Genomic DNA, 21,163 nt, shown 5'->3' with positions numbered 1-21,163 from the left:
ATCCTACATGCCACATGGCAGAAAGAAAGAGGGGGGCATTGTATTAGGATAACAGATAAGAGTAATTTACCTTGGAAAAGTAAAGCAAGAATTGTTAAAATTTTGACAAGAGAGATGGTTTATTGATACATCTACTGAGAATCAGGAATTTAATGATGTTTTAAAATATTATATAATGAATATTTCTTAAATGAATAAATGCAGCCTGAAGAACCCTCCTGCAGGAAGCTGAATATAAACATTTCCCCCATGATTTTAGAATTACTTTTTACTAATGAAGGAAACCAAAATCTCTTGTTATTCTATATGTATATTTTTTAAATCTGTGTGTCTTTTTCCTTTGAAATAGTCACATTGCAGCTTCTGTTCATTTTGGTCTTGTCAGCCCTACAGGCACCTCTGAAACCCCTCCAGCCATCCCCCGCCATCTCAGCCAGGCACCCTCCAACAATCGAGGGGCCTCTAATCGTCTTTGATATTTCTGAAGAACAGAATTGTCCACAAAACTCCAGTGCTCCAAGATGTCCAGTGCCAAAACCAAGATCAAAAAGCAACCTCAGACCAGTGGCCAGAGATTCTCACGTTAAAGAGCAGAATTCCCGGAGCAGTCCGGTGGCCGCGCAGGAGGAGGCAGCCCCGAGCCGGCCCCCGTCCCTGTGGGAAGGTGCCAGCTGCCCCGAGGGCCAGGCCGCGATGAACACGATGAGCGCAGAGCAGAGCCGCAGCACTGTCATTTCCAGGATCAAAGCGCTTGAGGGCCAGACAAGTACAGAAAGCTCGGGACTGCCCAAGAAGCCGGAAATTGTGCCCCGCACAATCCCGCCCAGACCTGCTGTTTCCTCAGGGAAACCCTCTGTGGCTCCCAAACCTGCAGCCAGTAGAGCCTCCGGAGAATGGGACTCCTGGACCGCAAGCAGACTCAGGGGGGCCCCCTCCCCACACTCTCCGCTGAAAGAAGCAAGGAGCAGCCCCGTCACCAAGCCCGAATTGCCAAAGAAACCAAATCCTGGCCTTATCCGGAGCATTAACCTTGAGAGTCTGGGTGGAGGGCCCATGGCTGAGAGCCCCAATGGTGGGAAGAAAGCCCCGACTCCTGCTCCTCGGCCTTTACTGCCCAAGAAATCAGTGTCCTCAGAAACCTCCCCCTGCTCTGTGGCTTTGCTGAAACCGGTCACTGTGCCTCCCCGACTCTCGGTGGCGTCACAAGCCAAAGCCTTCAGGTCACTGGGAGAGGGACCCCCAGCCAGCCCCCCGGTTCCTGCTCAGCAGAGCAAGCCTCCGGGTGACATCGACCTCATCAGCTTCGATGATGATGTTTTACCCCCACCATCTGGGAACCTGGCTGAGGACTCGGTTGGTCCAGACATGGTTCTGGGTGAGTAAAACCCAGAAGTAGAGAGGAATCTAAGCTTCTCCGAGGGTTGTCTTGAAAAGGCACCTGCTGTTTTCATTTCCAGCAAGTGAGTTCTTGAGGTGTGGACACGCACACGTGTGCACATGCATGCGTGTGTGTGTAGAGACAGGGAGGAACAGTAAGGAAACAAGGAGCTAGGTGGAAGAAAGAATCAGAGCGAAGGGAAAATCTGAGGTGGGGAGATAGAGAAAAAGAGGGAGATGCGTGGGTTTTTTAAAATATTTATTTGGCGGTGCCGGATCTTAGTTGTGGCACGTGGGATCTTTAGTTGCAGCATGTGAGATCTAGTTCCCTTACTAGGGATCGAATCAGGACCCCCTGCATTGGGAGCTCGGAGTCTTAGACCACCAGGGAAGTCCCACATGTGCTGATTACTGTCATCAAGGCAGGAATAAGCTGACTGGGACTAGGGACTTAACTAGATGAGAGGCTGGCTCCTTCCTCAGGCAAGTGGAGATTGGAGCATGAGGGGGATGTAGGGGAAACTTCTCAGAGATGGAAAGTCATGCCCCAGAAGGGCTCCTCAGATTGACTGAGCCCTGAGGGAGTGCCGGGAGAGGGGCCAGCCCTGCGGAGGACTTTGGCAAGAGCAGTCAACCCAGCCATATGTTGTAAAATGTTGTTGCATAATCTTCACAGAACACCTTCCCTTGGGAATGCTAAAGTTTTGTAAATAAAATACAACAGTTGTAAGTTTCCTGCCAAAATTAGGACAAATAGATTTCCCAAGAGGCAGAGAGTCTTTTTTTTTTTTTTTCCTTTCCTCACACTGTTCAGATGGAGAGTGTGATGGTAAAGCTTATCTTTGATTTGCCAAACCAAGCTGCTCTACTTGTCATCAGTAAGATTCCATTTACTACTGTTTACTTATTTGGGTAGAGTTTATGAACATATAAGCATAATACTATTTTCAAAAGGTTAGCTGTTATTGTCTAAATGTTTAAGATGCATCAAAATGATATAAACTCTGTAATGCAAAACCAAATTCTGCAGAGCACAGATGTATTTCAGGTGATAACAACCATATATTTATTAAATATTTACCACGCACACAATGTAGGAACTGACTGTAGCGTGCCTCTTGTCCATAAGAAGTGAAAAGAAAAACAGTAGAATATATTGAGTTTCTGCTGTGTTCCAAACCCTCTGCTAGATCCCAGACATACATTATTGAATTTAATCCTCACAGTAACCCTCAGCAAGGCATCATGGTTCATTGACATATGAAGAATATCAGACTGAGTGAGATAAACACCTAACTTAATCAGTATCATAAAACTAATAATTTTCCAAAGCAGGATTCAAGCTGCATCTTTTTAAGTCTAGCTTATTTTTTACTCTATCATGTTGCACCTCAACATTCTCATGAATCCTTAAACCAGGCAACACATTAAAAACTTTTCAAGTCTTCATTATAGCATTTTTTATTTAAACCTTTTTGGCGTTAACAGGGTTCTGAGTAGGACAGAGAGGGTTAGATCCAATACCAGGAAGCCGTGAAGGGGTGGGAACAGTACAAGCCAAAGTAACACCACCTTCTGAAGCTGCTAGAGTCTGTGCTGATGGCACCGTGGTTAATAATTGCTGAGAATTTAGTCTGTGTCATCAAGCAGATAATTACAGTCATCTTCAAAAAGGAAGGTCAACAGTATCCATCAACATGAGCATCATGTTGAGCTTCCTACTCAGCCTTTTCTGTTTCTTTATTTCTGTACAACGTTTAATTATTGAGGCACCTTTCAGTAAAAGGTGTAATTTGCTTGCCCTACCCGACTGCTTTAACCATTGCTCTTGCTTGTGGAGTTATCCTGAACTGAGCACTGTCTTCTTTTTATTTTTATTTATTTACTTATATGGCATGCCGGAGCTCAGTTCCCCAAACGGGGCTTGGATCTGCGCCCCCTGCACTGGGAGTGCTGAGGCTTAACCACTGGGCCGCCAGGGAAGTCCCTCTGTCTTCCTTTTAAGCCTGCTCCCCTTCCTGTACTCTGCTCCTGTCCTAGCTTCTCCGTCACACTGCAGCCTTCCTAAAGAGCCCCGTAGGTCATGCTTGAGCCTCCCTACCTGTCACGCACAGTGGCTAGTTGTTTGAATTTAGAGTCAGGCAGGCTGGGGTCCACCACTTAATTGCTGTGGGACCTGAGGCAATTTACTTAACCCCATAGTGCCTTGGTTTCCTCATCTATAAAACATCATAATACTCCTCGTGGAGGCATTGCGAGTATTAAATATGATTATGCAGGAAAGCTCTATCACATTGTCTGAAACACAGTGTGTGCTCATTAAGTGGTGGTTATTAGTCTTACTTCTTGCCCTTCACATCCAATAAGTTGCCAAGTCCTGCTGGTTTTACCTTATGATAGTTCTTTCTCTCATCTCCATCCCTCCTGCTACTAGCCCAGGTTTCTAATCTTCAGGTCCAGATAACTGCTGCTGCTACGTCGCTTCAGTCGTGTCCGACTCTGTGCGACCCCATAGACGGCAGCTCACCAGGCTCCCCCGTCCCTGGGATTCTCCAGGCAAGAACATGGAGTGGGTTGCCATTTCCTTCTCCAATGCATGAAAGTGAAAAGTGAAAGTGAAATCGCTCAGTCGTGTCCGACTCTTAGCGACCCCATGGACTGCAGCCCACCAGGCTCCTCCGTCCATGGGATTTTCCAGGCAAGAGTACTGGAGTGGGGTGCCATTGCCCTCTCCGCCAGATAACTGCAGTGACCTGCTAATCGAGCTTCTGCTTCTGCTTCCAAACCACCGTCAACCATACCATGCTTACGCGAGGGGTGTTTCTAGAGCACACATTGGACCTTGTTGCTTCCTTGCTTGTTGGCCTCCAGAGGCATTCAAGATTATCTCTGAATTCTTCAAAATGTAGGGGGATTTTTTTTTTTTTTCTTTTTTTTTTTTTTTGAGTCCCCAGCCCCACCCTCCCCCGCTGTGGCTCTGACCACCCCACCCCTTCCGGATTTTTATTTAATGATTGGGGCTTTGTGACTCTTTTAGAAAGGGAAACTATTTTTTGTTTGCACTGGGTCTTCGTTGCTGCATGCAGACTTTCTCTGGTTGTGGCGAGTGGGAGCTGCTCTTTGGAGCTTCTGATGGCGGTGGTTTCTCTCCTTGCGGAGCACAGGCTCAAGAGTTGCGGTGCACTGGCTTAGTTGCCATGTGGGCTCTTCCTGGACCAAGGATCAAACTGGTTTCCCCTGCATTGCAAGGCAGATTTTTAACCACTGGACCCCCAGGGAAGCCCTACACATTTTTTAGCCTGAAGTAGAATTGACCTACAACATTATGTTGGTTCCATGTGCATAGCCTGGTGATTCAGTATTTCAAAATGATCACCATAAGTCTAGTTACCATCTGCCATCATACAGTTATTATAATATTACTGACTGTATTCCCTATGCTGTAAGGCTTTGTGACTTTTTGATGGTATATTAATAATATTGTCTTTGTAAGTAAAGGATTATGGTCTCTTTGTGAAAACTTGCCTAATCATTCTGGCATTAGCCAGAAACTGGGGGAGGAACCCCAGAGAAAGGCAAGAAACTCACAAATAGGCCTTTCCTTCTTTTTCTCTCCCCTCAGAAAGAAAGAAAATCCAATAAAGTAGTTTTCATAAAATGAAGTTACCATATTAATCTCAGGAAATAGAGATCAGAAAATACTGAAGCTATGAAAACATTGTAAGGATTAGAAAAATTATTAAGGGGAAACTCATAAAACAGGCGTTTAATATTGGATTCATTTCTTGGCTAGAATGCCTTCCAGGTTAATGTAATAGAGCTGAGAAGCATTAGCAGTTCCTCTTCACACCTTTACAAATCATACCCAGTTGTCAAAAAAGCAGAATGCTTCTGCTCTCAGCCCCATTACACAGACCAGAATAATAGTTTAGCAGCCAATTTCTGCTATTAACAGAACTCAAGGGGAAAAAATGACAGAAAAGCAAGCCAAGGATGGTGAAACCAATTATGACGACAAGCATATTATTAGAGACAGGTAATGGGCGGAAAACTACATTACCATCATGTTTTTCTCGACCCGGTAGTGAAGCCCACGCGGGTATGGGTGTAAAGGGGCCTGCTTGTTTGGCAGCGGGTATAGAGTAACTGGCATTGGTGCGAGGGGCTGGAAGGAGGGCTGAGTAAACACTGCAAGTAACAGTAGAGAAAGATGCCGTGGGCTTTCCTTAGACTTGCTTAGGAGATGCTTTTGCAGACAGTTTTGATTTTTTCTGTAGAAGCAAGAGGAAACAGTCTTTGATAGAGAAAATTATGACCCTGAGGTTCTTAACCCTTCCTGGATCACAGAACTCAGAGAATCTGATTAGCCTTTGAATCTTTTACTACTTTGAAAATACTGTTTTGACATATATGCACAATTGGAGGTACAATTTCCAGAGCCTCAAGGGCCTATTCTTCACCCCAGATCAAGGACTTCTCCTATGAAATACTGGAAATAATCCTTAGTGGACCGCTTACATAAATTCTGATGCATCCATACAATGGACTATTGTGCAGTAACTAAAAAAGAGGCAGACACCTGGTATGCGTACTATGGACCTACTGTGGACCAATCTCCAAGATATTATTAGGCGAAAAATACAAAGTATCGATCGTACTCATGGTATTTTAGCTATTGTTGCTGTTAAAACACATACTTACTTGCAAATATCCTGTGTCTTTGGAAGCCATGTAAAAAATGCTAACAAAGCTTGTCTTTTATGAGGGAAGTGGGTAGTCAGGGGAGGTTGGGGGAACCTGGCCTTTAAATAGCTGGGCGTAAGCAGAATTGGGATGAAAGAAACTACGAGAGATATCGCTTGTCTTTGCCCCAGAGGAAAAATGGCCTCCTGCACTGATCCTCAGCCTGTGGGTCATGACAGGCTGAGGATTTTAAAAAATAAAGAAATTTTTAAAATAGTAAAATACAATGTTTCTAAACAACTATATTATTCAAGATTACAAATAAAAGCTAATTATTATGAACTAAATATGTCTAAATTAGGCAAATTCAAAAATACCTGTCTGCATTCTTTCCTATTAAATAGAATCACTGAGGAGTAAAAGCCCCATAAAAAAGAGAGTTTTTGTTTTTCTGGTTACTTTATGGAAAATTTTAGGGCTGTTATTGCCTTGAAAAAGTTACTAAAGGGACAAATATTTTCATATTTTTTCCTTTTATTTCTAAGTGATTTTTGTTTCAATTTATTTGGCACAGGTGTTATTTCAGCTTAATTTTGTAACTTTTTCATGTGATTAAATTTATTGGATTTCTTTTCAGTTACAAAGTAACAGTTGCTGTAACGAATCAAACGATATAAACATTTAGTAAAATAAAAAGTTAATCTCTCTCCAATCCACTCAAACCCCCAGAGTAGCCAGTGTGAACCATGTTGTATGCAGCTTTTGGTGCCTTTGAATGTTCCAAACCAAAGCTTACAAACATGTACGCATATATAAACTTTTTCCTGCTCTTTACAGAAATTTTTACCGAACTGTACCCATTACTCAGCAGCTTGCTTTTTTCATTTAGTCCTGAGGTTTAAGGTCTTCTCTCTGGGCCAGTAGATCTAAGTCTGACCCTTGTTTCCTTATACCCGCCTGATATTCCCTGGGATGGGCACAACATAGTCGAGTCAACGTTTCCTCTAGTGATGGACATTTCAGGTTGTTTTGTTTTATTTATTTATTAATTTGCTGCTACAAAAAAATGCCATAGTAGACAGTTTCCTGCCTGGCACTGCCAGGAGTTCCCAAACATGAGGTGCCACCCTTGCTTTCTAGGTCACCTACTTAGATTGCTGTTGGAGAAAAATAGCCCCTCATGAAAAGACATAAAAAGTAAACATATGGTGTATCTAGAGAGAGACTCACACAGCATCATCAAGACGAAACCAGGCCTGTGGCTCCACCTTCTCACTGCAGTGGTGCTGTGTGCCCTCCCCACCTATCTGCACGCCTCTCTGGATGGCAGCCCGGGCAGCACGGACAGAGAGGCAGATGCCCAGCTCGCTGACTCAGGCAGTCAGCTGGGGGCGGTCACTCAGCAGACCCGCTCCTGCCAAACAGCACAGTGCTGGGACTTCTTGTTTCTCTGTATTGAGAAGGAATTTTTTTTCCAGAGACATATATAGTAGAATAATTACCCGTGATCTGAGTGCCAGTTATTAGAGAGTAGCTTTAAAATAAAGAGTAGCTTTAAATTAAAATAAATTAAATTAAAAATAAGGACCAAGAAGAGAGAAAGTGAATGTCTAGGATATTTTGAATACTTTGTATTTAAGTTTAAACCCAGCAAGTGTAAAAAAATGACTACACCCTTTAATGTGATCGGTGAGACCTGCAGGATTTGGGACGGGGTTCCCTGAGGCCAGTCCTCCAAGAGCAGGCACATTTGGGAGCCCCTGTGCCCAGCCCACCGAGGGCACTTGAGTGGCTTCTTTCTCCTTCCCTGCCCACCTTACTCATGCTCTCACTCCCGGAATGTGAAAAAGAGCGTAGGTGGTCTCCCGGCCCAGAATTTCAGATGAATTGGGGAACGATTGAAGTGATACCACACTCAAGATGTTCCTCTCCCTCCACATTCACCCCCTAAACTCGCCAACTAAACACCTATCCTAATGACCAACAGCTTACAAGGCCCCAGAGCAGCTGTTAGAGCAGATATGCTACTTGACTGGGAGAGCACCAAGAGCGGCTGTCAGTCTCAATCCTTTTCTTGAGTTTTGGTCCTTTTCCCAGGAGGAAACAGCTCTGAGAGGATGGGCCGTCACAGCCACAGTTGCAGGGTGGGGATGCTGAAGTCTGTGCCACAGCCACAGGAGGGGACAGAAGGTCACTGCTTGGCGGCCAGCAGGTTCCAACTAGGGCCACGGAGGCAGAGCAGGGGCAACAGCAGGGGAGAGAGAGACGAGCAGGGAGGAAAGCTGTGCACATGGGAAAGACATGATATTCCTGTGTTGGAATAAAATGTGTGCCAGATTACATGGGGTCTGCAGATTCTTCCATTTAGGCCAGCAGTACTCAGATGAGACGTCCAGGGAGTTCCGGTTCAGGTAATATTTGCAATAATGGGCTTTCATATCAGGGTACCTACCCCTTTTTATCCTTGAGCACTGCTATTTCCCAAAGACCAGATGTGTATTATTCAACTTGGAAGAACTGTTAGAATATGTAAAATCCAGTTGTTGGAAAGAGGGCCCTGGAGCCCTCCACTCCGCACACCCCCTTGCTCTGCCATTTCACATACAGCCTGCTTCCCTTCGGCCCACACCTGAAGGCCCCCTTGCTTGGTGTTTCCCTTCATCAGTAGCACGTCTCACCTGGTGATATACCACATGGGTCACTTTTCTGTTATATTTATTGTTTGTTGTCTCCATCTGCTGCCCAAGTGTAAGCATCATGAAGGCAGAGTTCTTTGCTCTGTTCACTGACATATTCCCAGTACCTAGAACAGCATTTGTTACGTAGCATGCACTCAATCAATACTGAATGAAAAAAAGTAAAAGAGCGAGTTACAAATGTTACCTATCCCCCAGGTTCTTGGGTTCCTTAATCAATAGAAATTGACTAGAGGCCAGACAAGAAATTTAGGCAAGGCTTTATCGGGGCCCCTCCTGTAGCAGTGGGGAGCGAGAACAAGCAACAGCTTCCCTTGCTCTTTGGCTCCCCAGTGGGGGCCAAGCTGCTTCCTGATATGGAGTGAGTCATGGGTCCAGCTGGAGGGGGATATATGTGTGTCTTGGTCCCTCAGCCATGTCCAAACTCTTTGCAATCTCATGGACTGTAGCTTGCCAGGCTCCTCTGTCCGTGGAATTCTCCAGACAAGGATACTGGAGTGGGTAGCCATTCCCTTCTCCAGGGGATCTTCCTGACCCAGGATCTGAAGCCTGATCTCCCGCATTGGCAGGCAGATTCTTTATCTTCTGAGCTGGAGGGGTAGCATGGATGTTTCCCACCCCTTAGGCGGTATTGTGTGCAGGGGCTTGTGCCATGCCCTGCTTTTGCTTGGGGCTCTTCAGAAGTGGCAGGTGGGCTCTTTGGTCTCTTAGTCTCTTTCGTCCAGAATCTGCAGCGACTGCAAATGCGTGCAGTTATTTTAGTCTCGTGCGGTTTCTTAGTTGCTTGCGGAGGGGTGTGTCCAGGTGCAGGCATTGCAGCAGAGTCCCAGGTCCCAGCCTGTCTCACAAAGAAATAGACACAAAACGATTCTCCTTTTGTTTTTCAAAATACCTGCATAATCAGGATCTTCCTGGCGGTCCGTGATTAGGACTCAGTGCTTCCACTTCCGTGGCCCAGCTTCAATCCCTGGTCGGGGAAGATCCTACAAGCCATGTGCTGCAGCCCAGAAACTCCAAAACAACAGAAATATCTAAAATGCGATATAGGAAAAAATCTGTAGACAGATACACCAAATTTTAGATAATAATGATTACTAGAGGGATGGGATTACAGGAGATTTTCTATCATATATTTCTCAATGTTTCCCATTTTTACAATAATTATTACTTTTGAAATGAAAAATAATGCTATAACAAAATAAGGGATTAAAGAATTTGGTTAGAGCTAAAAGAGCTTTGTTTATTTTCTGGGGTTATATTGTAAGAGCCTTTTCTGAAAGTTTGACATTGTTTTGACCATGTTGACTTGGGTTTTTGAACATAGACAAGACTTGCCTCACTAATGTGCTACTAATAGGTTTCCATAGAGGGGTCATCTAATTTTTTTTCCCCAGTAGCCTAATAGTAATTGTGTTATCTAGCATGCCACCTGGGGGTCTTATGTAGGTGGTAGATAAAGTAGGATTGCACTTGACTGTCCTGTCTCCCATCTCTCACTGTTAGTAGCACATGGTAGACAGATGTGAGAGCAAGTGACTAGTGAGTGGGTGCGGCTCTGGTGGCAGGTCTGAGAGTGGGGTGTCCTGAGAGCTGGGTGGAAGGGAAGGCGAGTCTCAGGGAGCTGAAAGGGCTTCTTATCCTGAGCTCAGCTTTTCATCTATCCTGAAAAGAGTTGGTCAGCACAAGGTGCTTTATTGAACAGCGGCTTGTAACAGGCCGACCACGAATGGTTGGAGTGCATTGTTTCACAGGGAGCATCTTCCCACAGGTGAGATCCAGAGGACAGGTGCCAAATACAACATGCATTCATTCTGTCTCTTGCGGAATAAAGGCAGAAGCAGCCTCATGAGGGCCCGTGTGCTGTGCAGAGGATGCGTATGCATCATACAGCATTTGATTTTATTTTTGCTAATCTATTTATTTTTAGATTTCTCATCTTTTAAAAAGTTTACGGGCATCTTTCCAAGCTACTAAAAAGAACATTTGCGTTAAAGAAAAAAAGATTGTTTCTTTCAGCAAAAAGGTTTGGTGGGAGAATTCCCTGTTGGTACAGCGATTAGGGCTCCATGCTGTCACTGCTGAGGGCCCAGATTCAGCCCCTGGTCTGGGAGTTAAGGTCCCACAAGCCACGCAGTGTGGCCAGAGCAAAAGGGGAAAAGAAGTTTGGTGGTTATGCTTTTGTTTAAAATACTCTCGCTAAGCACATACTGCCCATTTTTAAATGAATGAGTTAAGACGGAGGAATGCTCACCCATATATCCTTGCCCCAAAATTAAATATTTGAAGGGAGATGTCTTACCTTACTTCCAGGATAAAACGCTTTCCATTTCATGTTAGTGAGGTGTGGTTTTACCTGACTATTCAATCCAAGACGGCAGAGCCCCCCTGGAGGCCCTGGCGGCCCTCGGGGGAGGTTTTCTAGCACAGGCACCGGAGTGGAGGATCCAGGAGGCTTCACAGTGCGGGGAAATGGGCTCCTTGTTTGAGTTGCCCCTCATTTTCAGGGAGACACTTATAAAATGATTACACTCCCGTGAAAGATAGCTTCTACATAATTGAAGATTGTCCGGGCTCTCTCTCATCAGAGAGGAAGAAAAGCCGTATAAATTATTTACAGAGCTCCAAGTTGTTTCCTTTCATGAGCCCTGATTTTGTTTTTGTCTCTGCAAACTTGAGATTTTGTTTATCCATGAAAAGTTTTCCCTAGGGCGTGAGAAATATGACTGTTTAATTATGAATGAGGTTTTTTGTTTGAGTCCATATTAACTAAAACGTGCAAAATCAACTGTTTTTCATTAGATCCCTTTCAGCTCCCCACCAGAACAGAACCAACAAAGGAACAAGCAATTCAACCAGCACCCACCAGGAAGCCCACTGTGATTCGAATTCCAGCCAAACCGGGAAAATGTAAGCACTTCTCTGCCTCATTTATTTTTCACTCCAGGAGCTGGGGAGAAATATATGCTAATTTATCAATGTTTGCTTCTGAAATTATGTGTAATCGGCCATTTATTATTATTACTCATAGCTGAGAACATATAAAAGCAAGTTGTTTTTTCATAATTCTCTAGACAATTAGTACAGTTAATTTAGATTTTACTTCTCTTTAACATCCTTTTAGGCAGAGAGATTAGAATAATCTTAAACTCAGAATAAATGTAATATCCTATGTTAGTGCCAGTAGTAAAGACAGAGTGGAGAAGTAGTTGAAACTGATAGCAAATACAATTGTATATGTCTGTTAGGAGTATATTATTCCAGTCAGCATAATCTAAATATAGCTATGTGTGAATTGTCTGAAAGGAAATAACCAAAAGTTATAAAAAAGTAGCTATGTATAAAAAGACTTTTTAATTAGTATAACATTACATGTTTTATAAACTTCCTTACTTGATTTTTTCTGGGGGGCTGCCTTCGCGGGCTGTTAGTTCCTCAACCAGGGATCAAACCCAGGGTCTTAGCTTTGGAAGTGCAGAGCCCTAACCACTTTCACATTCTTACATGAAATTTTGGATGAGTTTTAATAAGTACTGCAAACAAAAACAAATCTGATATTATTATAAGAGAGAATCCTAGAGGGCCAAGAGAAAAAGTGTGTGAGATGTCTGTACACAAATGACAGACAGTGGGTTCCAGGTAATCACACACTTCCTCTGTGAGCCTCTTTCATTTCATTTCCTCTAACGCTTTTGCATAGCCCAGAGGCTGTCTAAGGAGACCCTGCCACTGCGTTCCTGCCAACAGCGGAGCAAGTATACCAGTCCTTCACCTGCAGCATCCCAGGGTTACGCTGTAGGCAGGCCCTGCAATGCCATGAAACCCCTTTAGCTTAGGGGTTTGACCTCTCTCTCTGTAAAATACTACCTAGAAGAATCATATTGGTTTCAGTCTCTTAATGGTTTTATTAACGAATGGCTCCAACCCAAGTAGTGAGAAGATTGAACAAAGTTGCTATGGAAAATGAGGAAGAGAGAAAGTTAACGGTACCAAAATCTAGTGGGTTTTCACTTCGTTCAGTTCGGTCACTCAGTCATGTCCTACTCTTTGTGACCTCGTGGACGTCAGCATGCCAGGCCTCCCTGTCCATCCCCAACTCCCTAAGTTTACTCAAACTCATGTCCATTGCGTCAGTGATGGCCATCCAACCATCTCATCCTCTGTCGTCCCCTTCTCTTCCCACCTTCTATCTTTCCCAGCATCAGGCTCTTTTCCAATGAGTCAGTTCTTCGCATTAGGTGGCCAAAGTATTGGAGTTTCAGCTTTGGCATCAGTCCTTCCAATGAATATTCAGGACTGATCTCCTTTCGGATGGACTGGTTGGATCTCCTTGCAGACTCTCAAGAGTCTCCTCCAGCACCACAGTTCAAAAGCATAAATTCTTCAATGCTCAGCTTTATTTATAGTCAAACTCTCACATCCTTGACTAGATGGACCTTTGTTGGCAAAGTAATGTCTCTGCTTTTTAATATGCTGTCTAGGTTGGCCAAAACTTTTCTTCCAAGAAGCAAAGGTCTTTTAATTTCATGGCTGCAGTCACCATTTGCAGTGATATTAGAGCCCCCCAAAAATAAAGTCTGTCACTGTTTCCATTGTTTCCCCAACTATTTGCCATGAAGTGAGGGGACCAGATGCCATGATCTTAGTTTTCTGAATGTTGAGCTTTAAGCCAACTTTTCACTCTCCACTTTCACTTTCATCAAGAGGCTCTTTAGTTCTTCTTTGCTTTCTGCCATAAGGGTGGTGTCATCTGGATATCTGAGGTTATTGATATTTCTCCCAGCAATCTTGATTCCAGCTTGTGCTTCATCCAGCCCAGCATTTCTCATGATGTACTCTGCATATAAGTTAAATAAGCAGAGTGACAATATACAGCCTTGACGTACTCCTTTCCTGATTTGGAACCAGTCTGTTGTTCCATGTCCAGTTCTAACTGTTGCTTCTTGACCTGCATACAGATTTCTCAGGAGGCAGGTCAGGTGGTCTGGTATTCCCATCTCTTTCAGAATTTTCCACAGTTTGTTTGTTGATCCACACAGTCAAAGGCTTTGGCATAGTCAATAAAACAAAAGTAGATGTTTTTCTGGAACTCTTTTGCTTTTTTGATGATCCAACAGATGTTAGCCATTTGAACTCTGGTTCCTCTGCCTTTTCTAAATCCAGCTTGAATGTCTGGAAGTCCATGATTCATGTACTGTTGAAGATTCGTAGGAAGTTATATAGTAGTTTTAGACTAAAGAACTGGTAATGTGTTTCTTTTGACAGCATGATATAACCCACGGATATAGCCCACGTGACAGCTCATTGGATTGTCTGCTTGCTTGCTGTTACCTTATTATAAAGTGTTTGGGATTTTAATAAGCCTTGTGAGATATAATGATAATAAATATTGTCCAAAGTTCATGTGACTTCAAGGAATACAACTTGTACATTGAAATGTATTCTCCTGTTGTGTCAGGGTCCCCAAACCCCCATGTTTGGTGATTTGCTAGGAGGACTCACAGAACTTAGCATACTGTGATTTACCAGAAGGCAAAATCTGCAGAGGGAAAAGGTGCACGGGGCAAAGTCTGGAAGAAACCAGGCACAAGCCTCTGGGAGTCCTCTCCTAGTTGGGTTGCACAGGATGTTCCTCAGTCTCCTCAGTTGTGAAATGTCAATCAAGGAAGCTCATTAGAGACTCAGTACCCAGGTGTTTTGTTGGGGGCTGTTTACATGGGCACCTGTAGAAATTCTGTTATGTACCAAAATTCCAGATTCTCAAAGGGAAGCAGGTGGTCAGCGTAAACCGTATTCTTTTGTTTTATCTGTTCTGGAAATAGTGGGAACCTTCCCCAAATCCAACTTTCTAGGCCATCAAGGGCCACGCTTATAACTCAGTCCTGAGGTGTTTATTCTTTTCTATATACTGATAAATTGGATTAGCAGTCCTGAAATCCTGAAAAAGACATATTGAAGGAGCACCTTTATTTATTCTCCTGACAAAGCTCCAGGAGCTATTAGAAAGCTGAGTTCTGTACTGCTGTATGTAAGAGAACGGAAGGGCTAGTTTCTAGAGAATTATTTCTGTTTGTATAAAAAACTAGTTCCCCAGGGACTTTCCTGGTGATCCAGGGGTTAAGACTCTGTGCTACCACTTCAAGGGACACTGATTTGATCCCTGGTAGGGAACTAAGATCTTATATGCCACAAGGCATAGCCAAAAAAAAAACAGTCCCCTCAAATTTTATTACTACAATTAGTAAGCAATGCATATATGCCGTGGAGGAAAAAAAAATAAGACTTGGTGTCTGAAAAACTTTGAATGGATAAGAAAAGAAACAAACAGCTTTGTGGTGCAAAATTCCTTCCTCTGAACCTGTCAGCTTCTTCCCCTGGAGACCTGTCTCTTCTGACTAAGATGTCCTTTCCCCAGATATCTGCATAGCTTCCTTCTTCACTGTTCTTTCAGGTCATTGCTCAAATGGCACTTTTCTCATTGAGGCCTCCGCTGACCACGTTATTTGAAATCGAAAATCTCCACCTCCCCCACGTACCCACATCAGATAATTACTACGTCCCTTACTTCCAGTAAGGTATCTCCTCTCTACTTTCAGTTCAGTTCAGTTCAGTCACTCAGCTGTGTCCGATTCTTCGCGACCCCATGAATCGCAGCACACCAGGCCTCCCTGTCCATCACCAACTCCCAGAGTTCACTCAGACTCACATCCATCGAGTCGGTGATGCCATTCAGCCATCTCATCCTCTGTCGTCCCCTTCTCCTCCTGCCCCCAATCCCTCCCAGCATCAGAGTCTTTTCCAATGAGTCAACTCTTCACATGAGGTGGCCAAAGTACTGGAGTTTCAGCTTTAGCATCATTCCTTCCAAAGAAATCCCAGGGCTGATCTCCTTTAGAATGGACTGGTTGGATCTCCTTGCAGTCCAAGGGACTCTCAAGAGTCTTCTCCAACACCACAGTTCATGTTCTTACTACTTTGTACCCTTCAGTTTTTTGTCACGACAATATATCCTAAGTGATTCATTATTTCTGTGTAAGAATAAGGAAACTACAACACAGAGAGAGTCTTCAAGATGACAACTGAGTTGGACAGTCTCTGTACGGCAGCCCTGCCTCTCACCAAGAAGGCTTGCCTGTCTCTGTATCATCGATTTCCTAGTAGCTGGCCTGGGTACTTTCCTCCTTTGTGAGTGTTTCCCTGTCTGTGAATAAAACAGGAACTCATCCTCTTGTTGGAAGTTTTTCATGTGACATGGAAGCAGACAGCGTTCATTTGAATGAGAAAGATTCCCATCTCCTTTAAATGCCTTAACCAGTAAAAGGTGGCTTCAGCCTTTAAAGTATCCTTTAAAGGATACTTTACCATCATCCTCTCTCCAAGTATTTTGCACACAGCTTTTACTTAGCTATCACAAATTAAGCCTGGTCATCTTTGTTTTCTTCTTTTTATACTAAGTTGGTACACTATCTCTGGGTTAAGGATATAATTTGAATGTAAAGATATTGCTTGTGGAAATGAGAGCAATTAAGCCCATTAATCTGGAGCTGATGAATTGGAAAGCACATTTAATTATTTGGATCGGGGGAGGGTTGGACACACCACCTATTAGGAAGCAGTAAGGCTTATTACAATGAGAATAGACTTTTGGGTTCAAAGCTGTGGTCTGACTGTTACTAGCATCAAGACCTGGATGTTTTTGTTGTTCAGTTGCTAAGTCATGTCCATCTCTTTGCTACCTCATGGATTGCAGCACGCCGGACTTTCCTGTCCTTCACCATCGCCCGCAGTTTGCTCTAACTCTTGTCCATTGAGCCAATGATGCCATGCAACTATCTCATCCTCTGTCATCCCCTTTTCCTATTGCCTTCCATCTTTCCCAACATCAGGGTCTTTTCCAATGAGTTAACTCTTTGCATCAGGTGGCCAAATATTGGAGCTTCAGCATCAGTACTTCCATTGAATATTCAAGTTTGGTTTCCTTTAGGATTGACTGGTTTGATCTCCTTGCTGTCCAAAGGACTCTCAAGAGTCTTCTCCAGCACCACAATTCAAAAGCATCAATTCTTCGGTGCTCAGTCTTCTTTATGGTCCAACTCTCACATCCATATATGACTACTGGAAAAACCATAGCTTTGACTATACAGACCTTTGTCAGCAAAGTGATGCTTCTGCTTTTTAATACACTGTCTAGCTTTGTCATAGCTTTTCTTCCAAGGAGCAGCTGTCTTTTAATTTCATGGCTGCAGTCAGCATCCATAGTGATTTTGGATTCCAAGAAAATAAAATCTGTCATTGTTTCCATTTTTTCCCCATCTATTTGCCATGAAGTAATGGGACCAGAAGCCATGATGTTAGTGTTTTGAATGTTGAGTTTTAAACCAGTTTTTTCACTCTCCTTTTCCCCTTTCATCAAGAGGCTCTTTAGCTTCTCTTTACTTTCTGCCCTTAGAGTGATACCATCTCTATACCTGAGGTTGTTGATATTTCTCCTGGTAATCTTGATTCCAGCTTGTGATTCATCTAGCCCAGCATTTCACATGATGTACCCTGCATATAAGTTAAATAAGCAGGGTGACAATATACAGCTTTGACGTACTCCTTTCCCAATTTGGAACCAGTCCGTCGTTACATGTCCGGTTCTAACTGTTGCTTCTTGTCCTGCATACAGGTTTCACAGGTGGTCTGGTATTCCCATCTCTTTAAGAATTTTCCACAGTTTGTTGTGATCCACATAGTCAAAGGCTTTAGCATAATCGATGAAGCAGAAGTAGATTTTTTCTGGAATTTCCTTGCTCTTTTCTATGATCCAGTGGATATTGGAAATTCAGCTTGTACATGTGGAAGTTCTCTGTTCATGTACTGTTGAAGCAAGACCTGGGTAGTTCATTTGTTTTCTTCTCAGCTTCAGTCTCTTCATCTGTCAAATGGACGCAATGCTATCTAGCATAGTGCTGTCTAATATGGTAGCCAATAACCACATGTGGCTACTGAGAACTTACAGTGTGGTCCATGCAACTGCAGGATTGAACTGTTTATTTAATTTTAATTAAGATTGAAGTTCAAACTGCCATAGTGGCTACTAGCTAGCAGATCTAGCACTTAGATAGATGTTGGTTAGAGAGATGCATATGGATAAAGTGCCTTAACCTAATGCCTGGTCCATAGAAGGTTCCAACAAATGCTGGCTCACTGTTGTAATTGTTTAGTGTCATTTTTACTCTTGATGAAACATTGGGTAAAACTGACTGATGGCTGCTAACCCATCGATTTTCTGAGATTTGTCAGGAAATCTTTCTCATTGCTTAGCTGTCTATTCTTTTTGTGTATGGACATTTTCTTAAGGAAGCGAGCTGCAGTCTTTCCATCCTGTGAAACCCTCGAAGACTAGAAATTACTGATTAATTATTGTTATTTTTCCAGGTTTACATGAAGAGGATCCACAGAGCCCACCTCCTCTCCCTACTGAAAAACCTATCGGAAACACCTTCAGCACAGTATCTGGAAAGCTTGGTAATGCTGACAGAACTAGAAACTTGGTAAGTGGTCATTATAGGTTGTCCTAAGCTACACACTAATTTTAAGTACTCAGCTGATGTCTAAATTATTTTACTGTTGGTCAGATAAAACCTTTATTACAAACCATTTTCTAAGCTCCATGAACTTATTTAATATTTTAAAAATTCATATAGGATAAAAGACTTAGGCTCATCATAAAATAATTTGCCCTATACCAGTATATTGTCTTTTAAAATTTTTATTATTTTTTACATTTTTGGTTGTACTGGCTCTTTGTTGTGAAAACAGATTTAATTCAGTGATCAGATTATATTTGAAATACTGAATGAATCACATCATTTTAAGGTAATCATGAGCATTTGTTCATCTGAAATTTAGGAGAAAGTTATTTTTTAATTTTAAAAATAGTGCTTTAGCATGTGCTTGTTAACAGATGGTGGTCAAAAGGTTAAATATATACACATTTTTTAAAAAATTACAACTTCAATACCATTATTCCATACTTTTTGAAATTCCTAGGTTATCTTTATAGTTTGTTTCAAAAGAAACCAGTTCTTAAAGTCTTTGAGCCAAATTTTCAGTTCAAATTTCATGATAGTTTTACATTGTGAATTAACTCTGCTTATTATACATGCAAACTGATCTAATCATCTAGTGAAGAGAAATTTCTTTGATGGATCCATTAAATTGAATTAGCCAATATCAAGTTAATGAGAGTTTCCTGTAGGCTGGATTAAAATTTAGTGATCACTTGCATTTCAAAGTACTTGGTAATAAATTTTTATTAAAACTGGGCCAAGAAAACCCAAAAGAGGATGCTAGAGCTCCTGCCATAGAGTTGTTGAATGAGGGAAATCCCATACTTCCATGGAGAAAAAGTTACTTGAGAAGGTTACTGAAGGGTAGTAGAATGGAGCGAGACGATGACGAGTGGATATACTTAGCATTCACTGAGTCGTGGGCCTTATCAACCATAACGCTCTATTAAAATGTTAAGTATTACTCCATTTGGTGTTAAGCAATCCACAGAGCAACTCCAACATAGAAAAAAAAAAAGAAGAAAGAAAAGGAAGTCAGAATAAACTAAACCATCTGGAGAGGAAACTTTATTCCTAACTGTTTATACCTCACGTGACTAGCATGACAGAAATCCCGCCCTGCAGTGTTTACAGAGGGTGGGGAGGAGGAGCTCCGAGCCCCCTGTGCTGTGCGGTAAAGAATGAGTACATAATAGACACGCTGGGTCTGAAGGAAGAAGAAAGAGAAAGAGATCACAGGTTAAATGATTTGGCTGAAGTCACGCACATAGATTTCCGGGGCCAGAAATTTATGACTGAGAAATTCCTTTTGTTTTAAGAATGACAATTACTGAGTGAATTTTAGACCAGAGGCCAGAAAGCCTTCAGGTGTGGGGAAAGATCTCTGGAAAGAATGTGTCACCAGTGTGATGACCCACGTGGAGAGGGTCTTTGACAGGTAAGTCTCCTGATGAGGCGCAGAACAAAGACCCTCTACTGCTTCTCCTGCCTTAAGAGCCAGGGAATTTTCTGACTCATGACAAGATGGCTGTCCTTGCAAAATCTCAGTCCTCACTTAAACGATAAGGGACTCCAGGGTGAGAAACATCAGGAGGCAGTGGCGCCATTCTGTCACAGGAGCACACTCCTCTGTGGAAATCCAGGGTCTGCCAGCCAGCGCAGGAAGAGAGCTGGGGGACATGGCCCAGAGGGTCAAGGCGTCTCGGCTGCAGCCCAGGAGCTCTCTGATGAGTTCAGGACGGGAGAAGTGGTATCAGTGCCTGGAGAAAGAAGAGAAGGCACATCTGCAGAGGCTGCTCAGTGATTCTAGCACCCAAGAATGTGGTTTTGGAAGAAATGTCTGTCTTTTGAATATACAGCAAGAAAGGGGGGAAGGGGCTGGAATTATTTTTAAGTTGAACATAAGAAACCATCCCAAGGAAGATGAACAAACAGATGGCATCTGCGGGGCAGTACAAACAGAAACACCAACTTTGCCCAGAACTAAAATGCTTGCCCAACACATCAAAAGTCAAAGTTCAGGGGTGTCAGAGCTAGAGAAAAACTGCACAATGCCAGTACAGAGAAGCTCCCTGCATGTGTGGAATATTGAAGAACAGGAAATCCCTAATCAGTAATCTTCCAAAGACTGTCAGCAGAAGCTGTGCACAAACCCGAACTTGACCAGACGCTGAGACCGTGGCTCCTGCGGGAACCAAGCCCCTCCTCTCAGTACATGAAGTCTGTGCACTGCAGCAGTGCCTTCTGGAATGTGCCGAACAGCCCTGGAAGATTCGAGTATGCTCCCTTTTCTTCTGATTTATTTTTGCTGATAATTCAAAATTGAGAAATTAGAGAGATATTTAAGATCTCCCGTAAAGATATATAAACCACCCAGAGAAAACTGCAGCTAATATTTGGTAGAAGATTAGGATTGTGTGGTATGTCTTTATTAAAGTACATCATCTATAATTTTCTATGTCAAATTTATACATCTTTTTTTAATCTGCCCTTAATTATTAAGTAATTTTGAAGAAAAGATACAAGAGTTCCTACCTATCAGCTTGAGTGTTTTTCTCTTTGTTTCAGTTTTAAAGGTGGCCAAAGAAGTAAATGAGTTTTTCAGGTATCATAGCAAGATTTGTTGGGAAGCATATAGGCAGTGTATTTATAAGGCATGGATGATGGTTTGTAATATTGCAGGGTTTATGAGCTGGTGACTTGCTTCACTACATTAACTGAACTCATTAGTGAAACCAAGTTTTAAGGGCAAGCTTAATTTGTTTTTTAAAATGGGATTATAAAACATTGAAACATATTCAGATGATCGCAGCTATTAGCAATTAATCATTTGGCATTTAAGGAAAAGATGTAAAT

The 21,163-nt window shown here is 42.8% G+C and overlaps 1 protein-coding gene across 7 annotated transcripts in view; it reads left to right on the top strand.

Annotated features, from left to right (window-relative positions):
- Positions 1-21,163, top strand: part of SH3D19 (SH3 domain containing 19) — a 209,126-nt gene that overhangs the window by 158,883 nt on the left and 29,080 nt on the right. For all 7 annotated transcript variants that reach the window (XM_027513430.1, XM_027513429.1, XM_027513433.1 and 4 more), the window contains 3 exons: positions 386-1,375; positions 11,556-11,663; positions 18,174-18,289. In XM_027513430.1, the coding sequence (XP_027369231.1) occupies positions 694-1,375; positions 11,556-11,663; positions 18,174-18,289 (906 nt within the window). In that variant the 5' untranslated portion in view covers positions 386-693. The remainder of the gene's footprint in view (positions 1-385; positions 1,376-11,555; positions 11,664-18,173; positions 18,290-21,163) is intronic.

The sequence above is a fragment of the Bos indicus x Bos taurus genome, chromosome 17, assembly GCF_003369695.1.
Source record: "Bos indicus x Bos taurus breed Angus x Brahman F1 hybrid chromosome 17, Bos_hybrid_MaternalHap_v2.0, whole genome shotgun sequence".
NCBI lineage: Eukaryota > Metazoa > Chordata > Mammalia > Artiodactyla > Bovidae > Bos > Bos indicus x Bos taurus.
The sequence above is the reverse complement of the archived record's forward strand: the minus strand, read 5'-3'. Positions and strand labels throughout refer to the sequence as shown.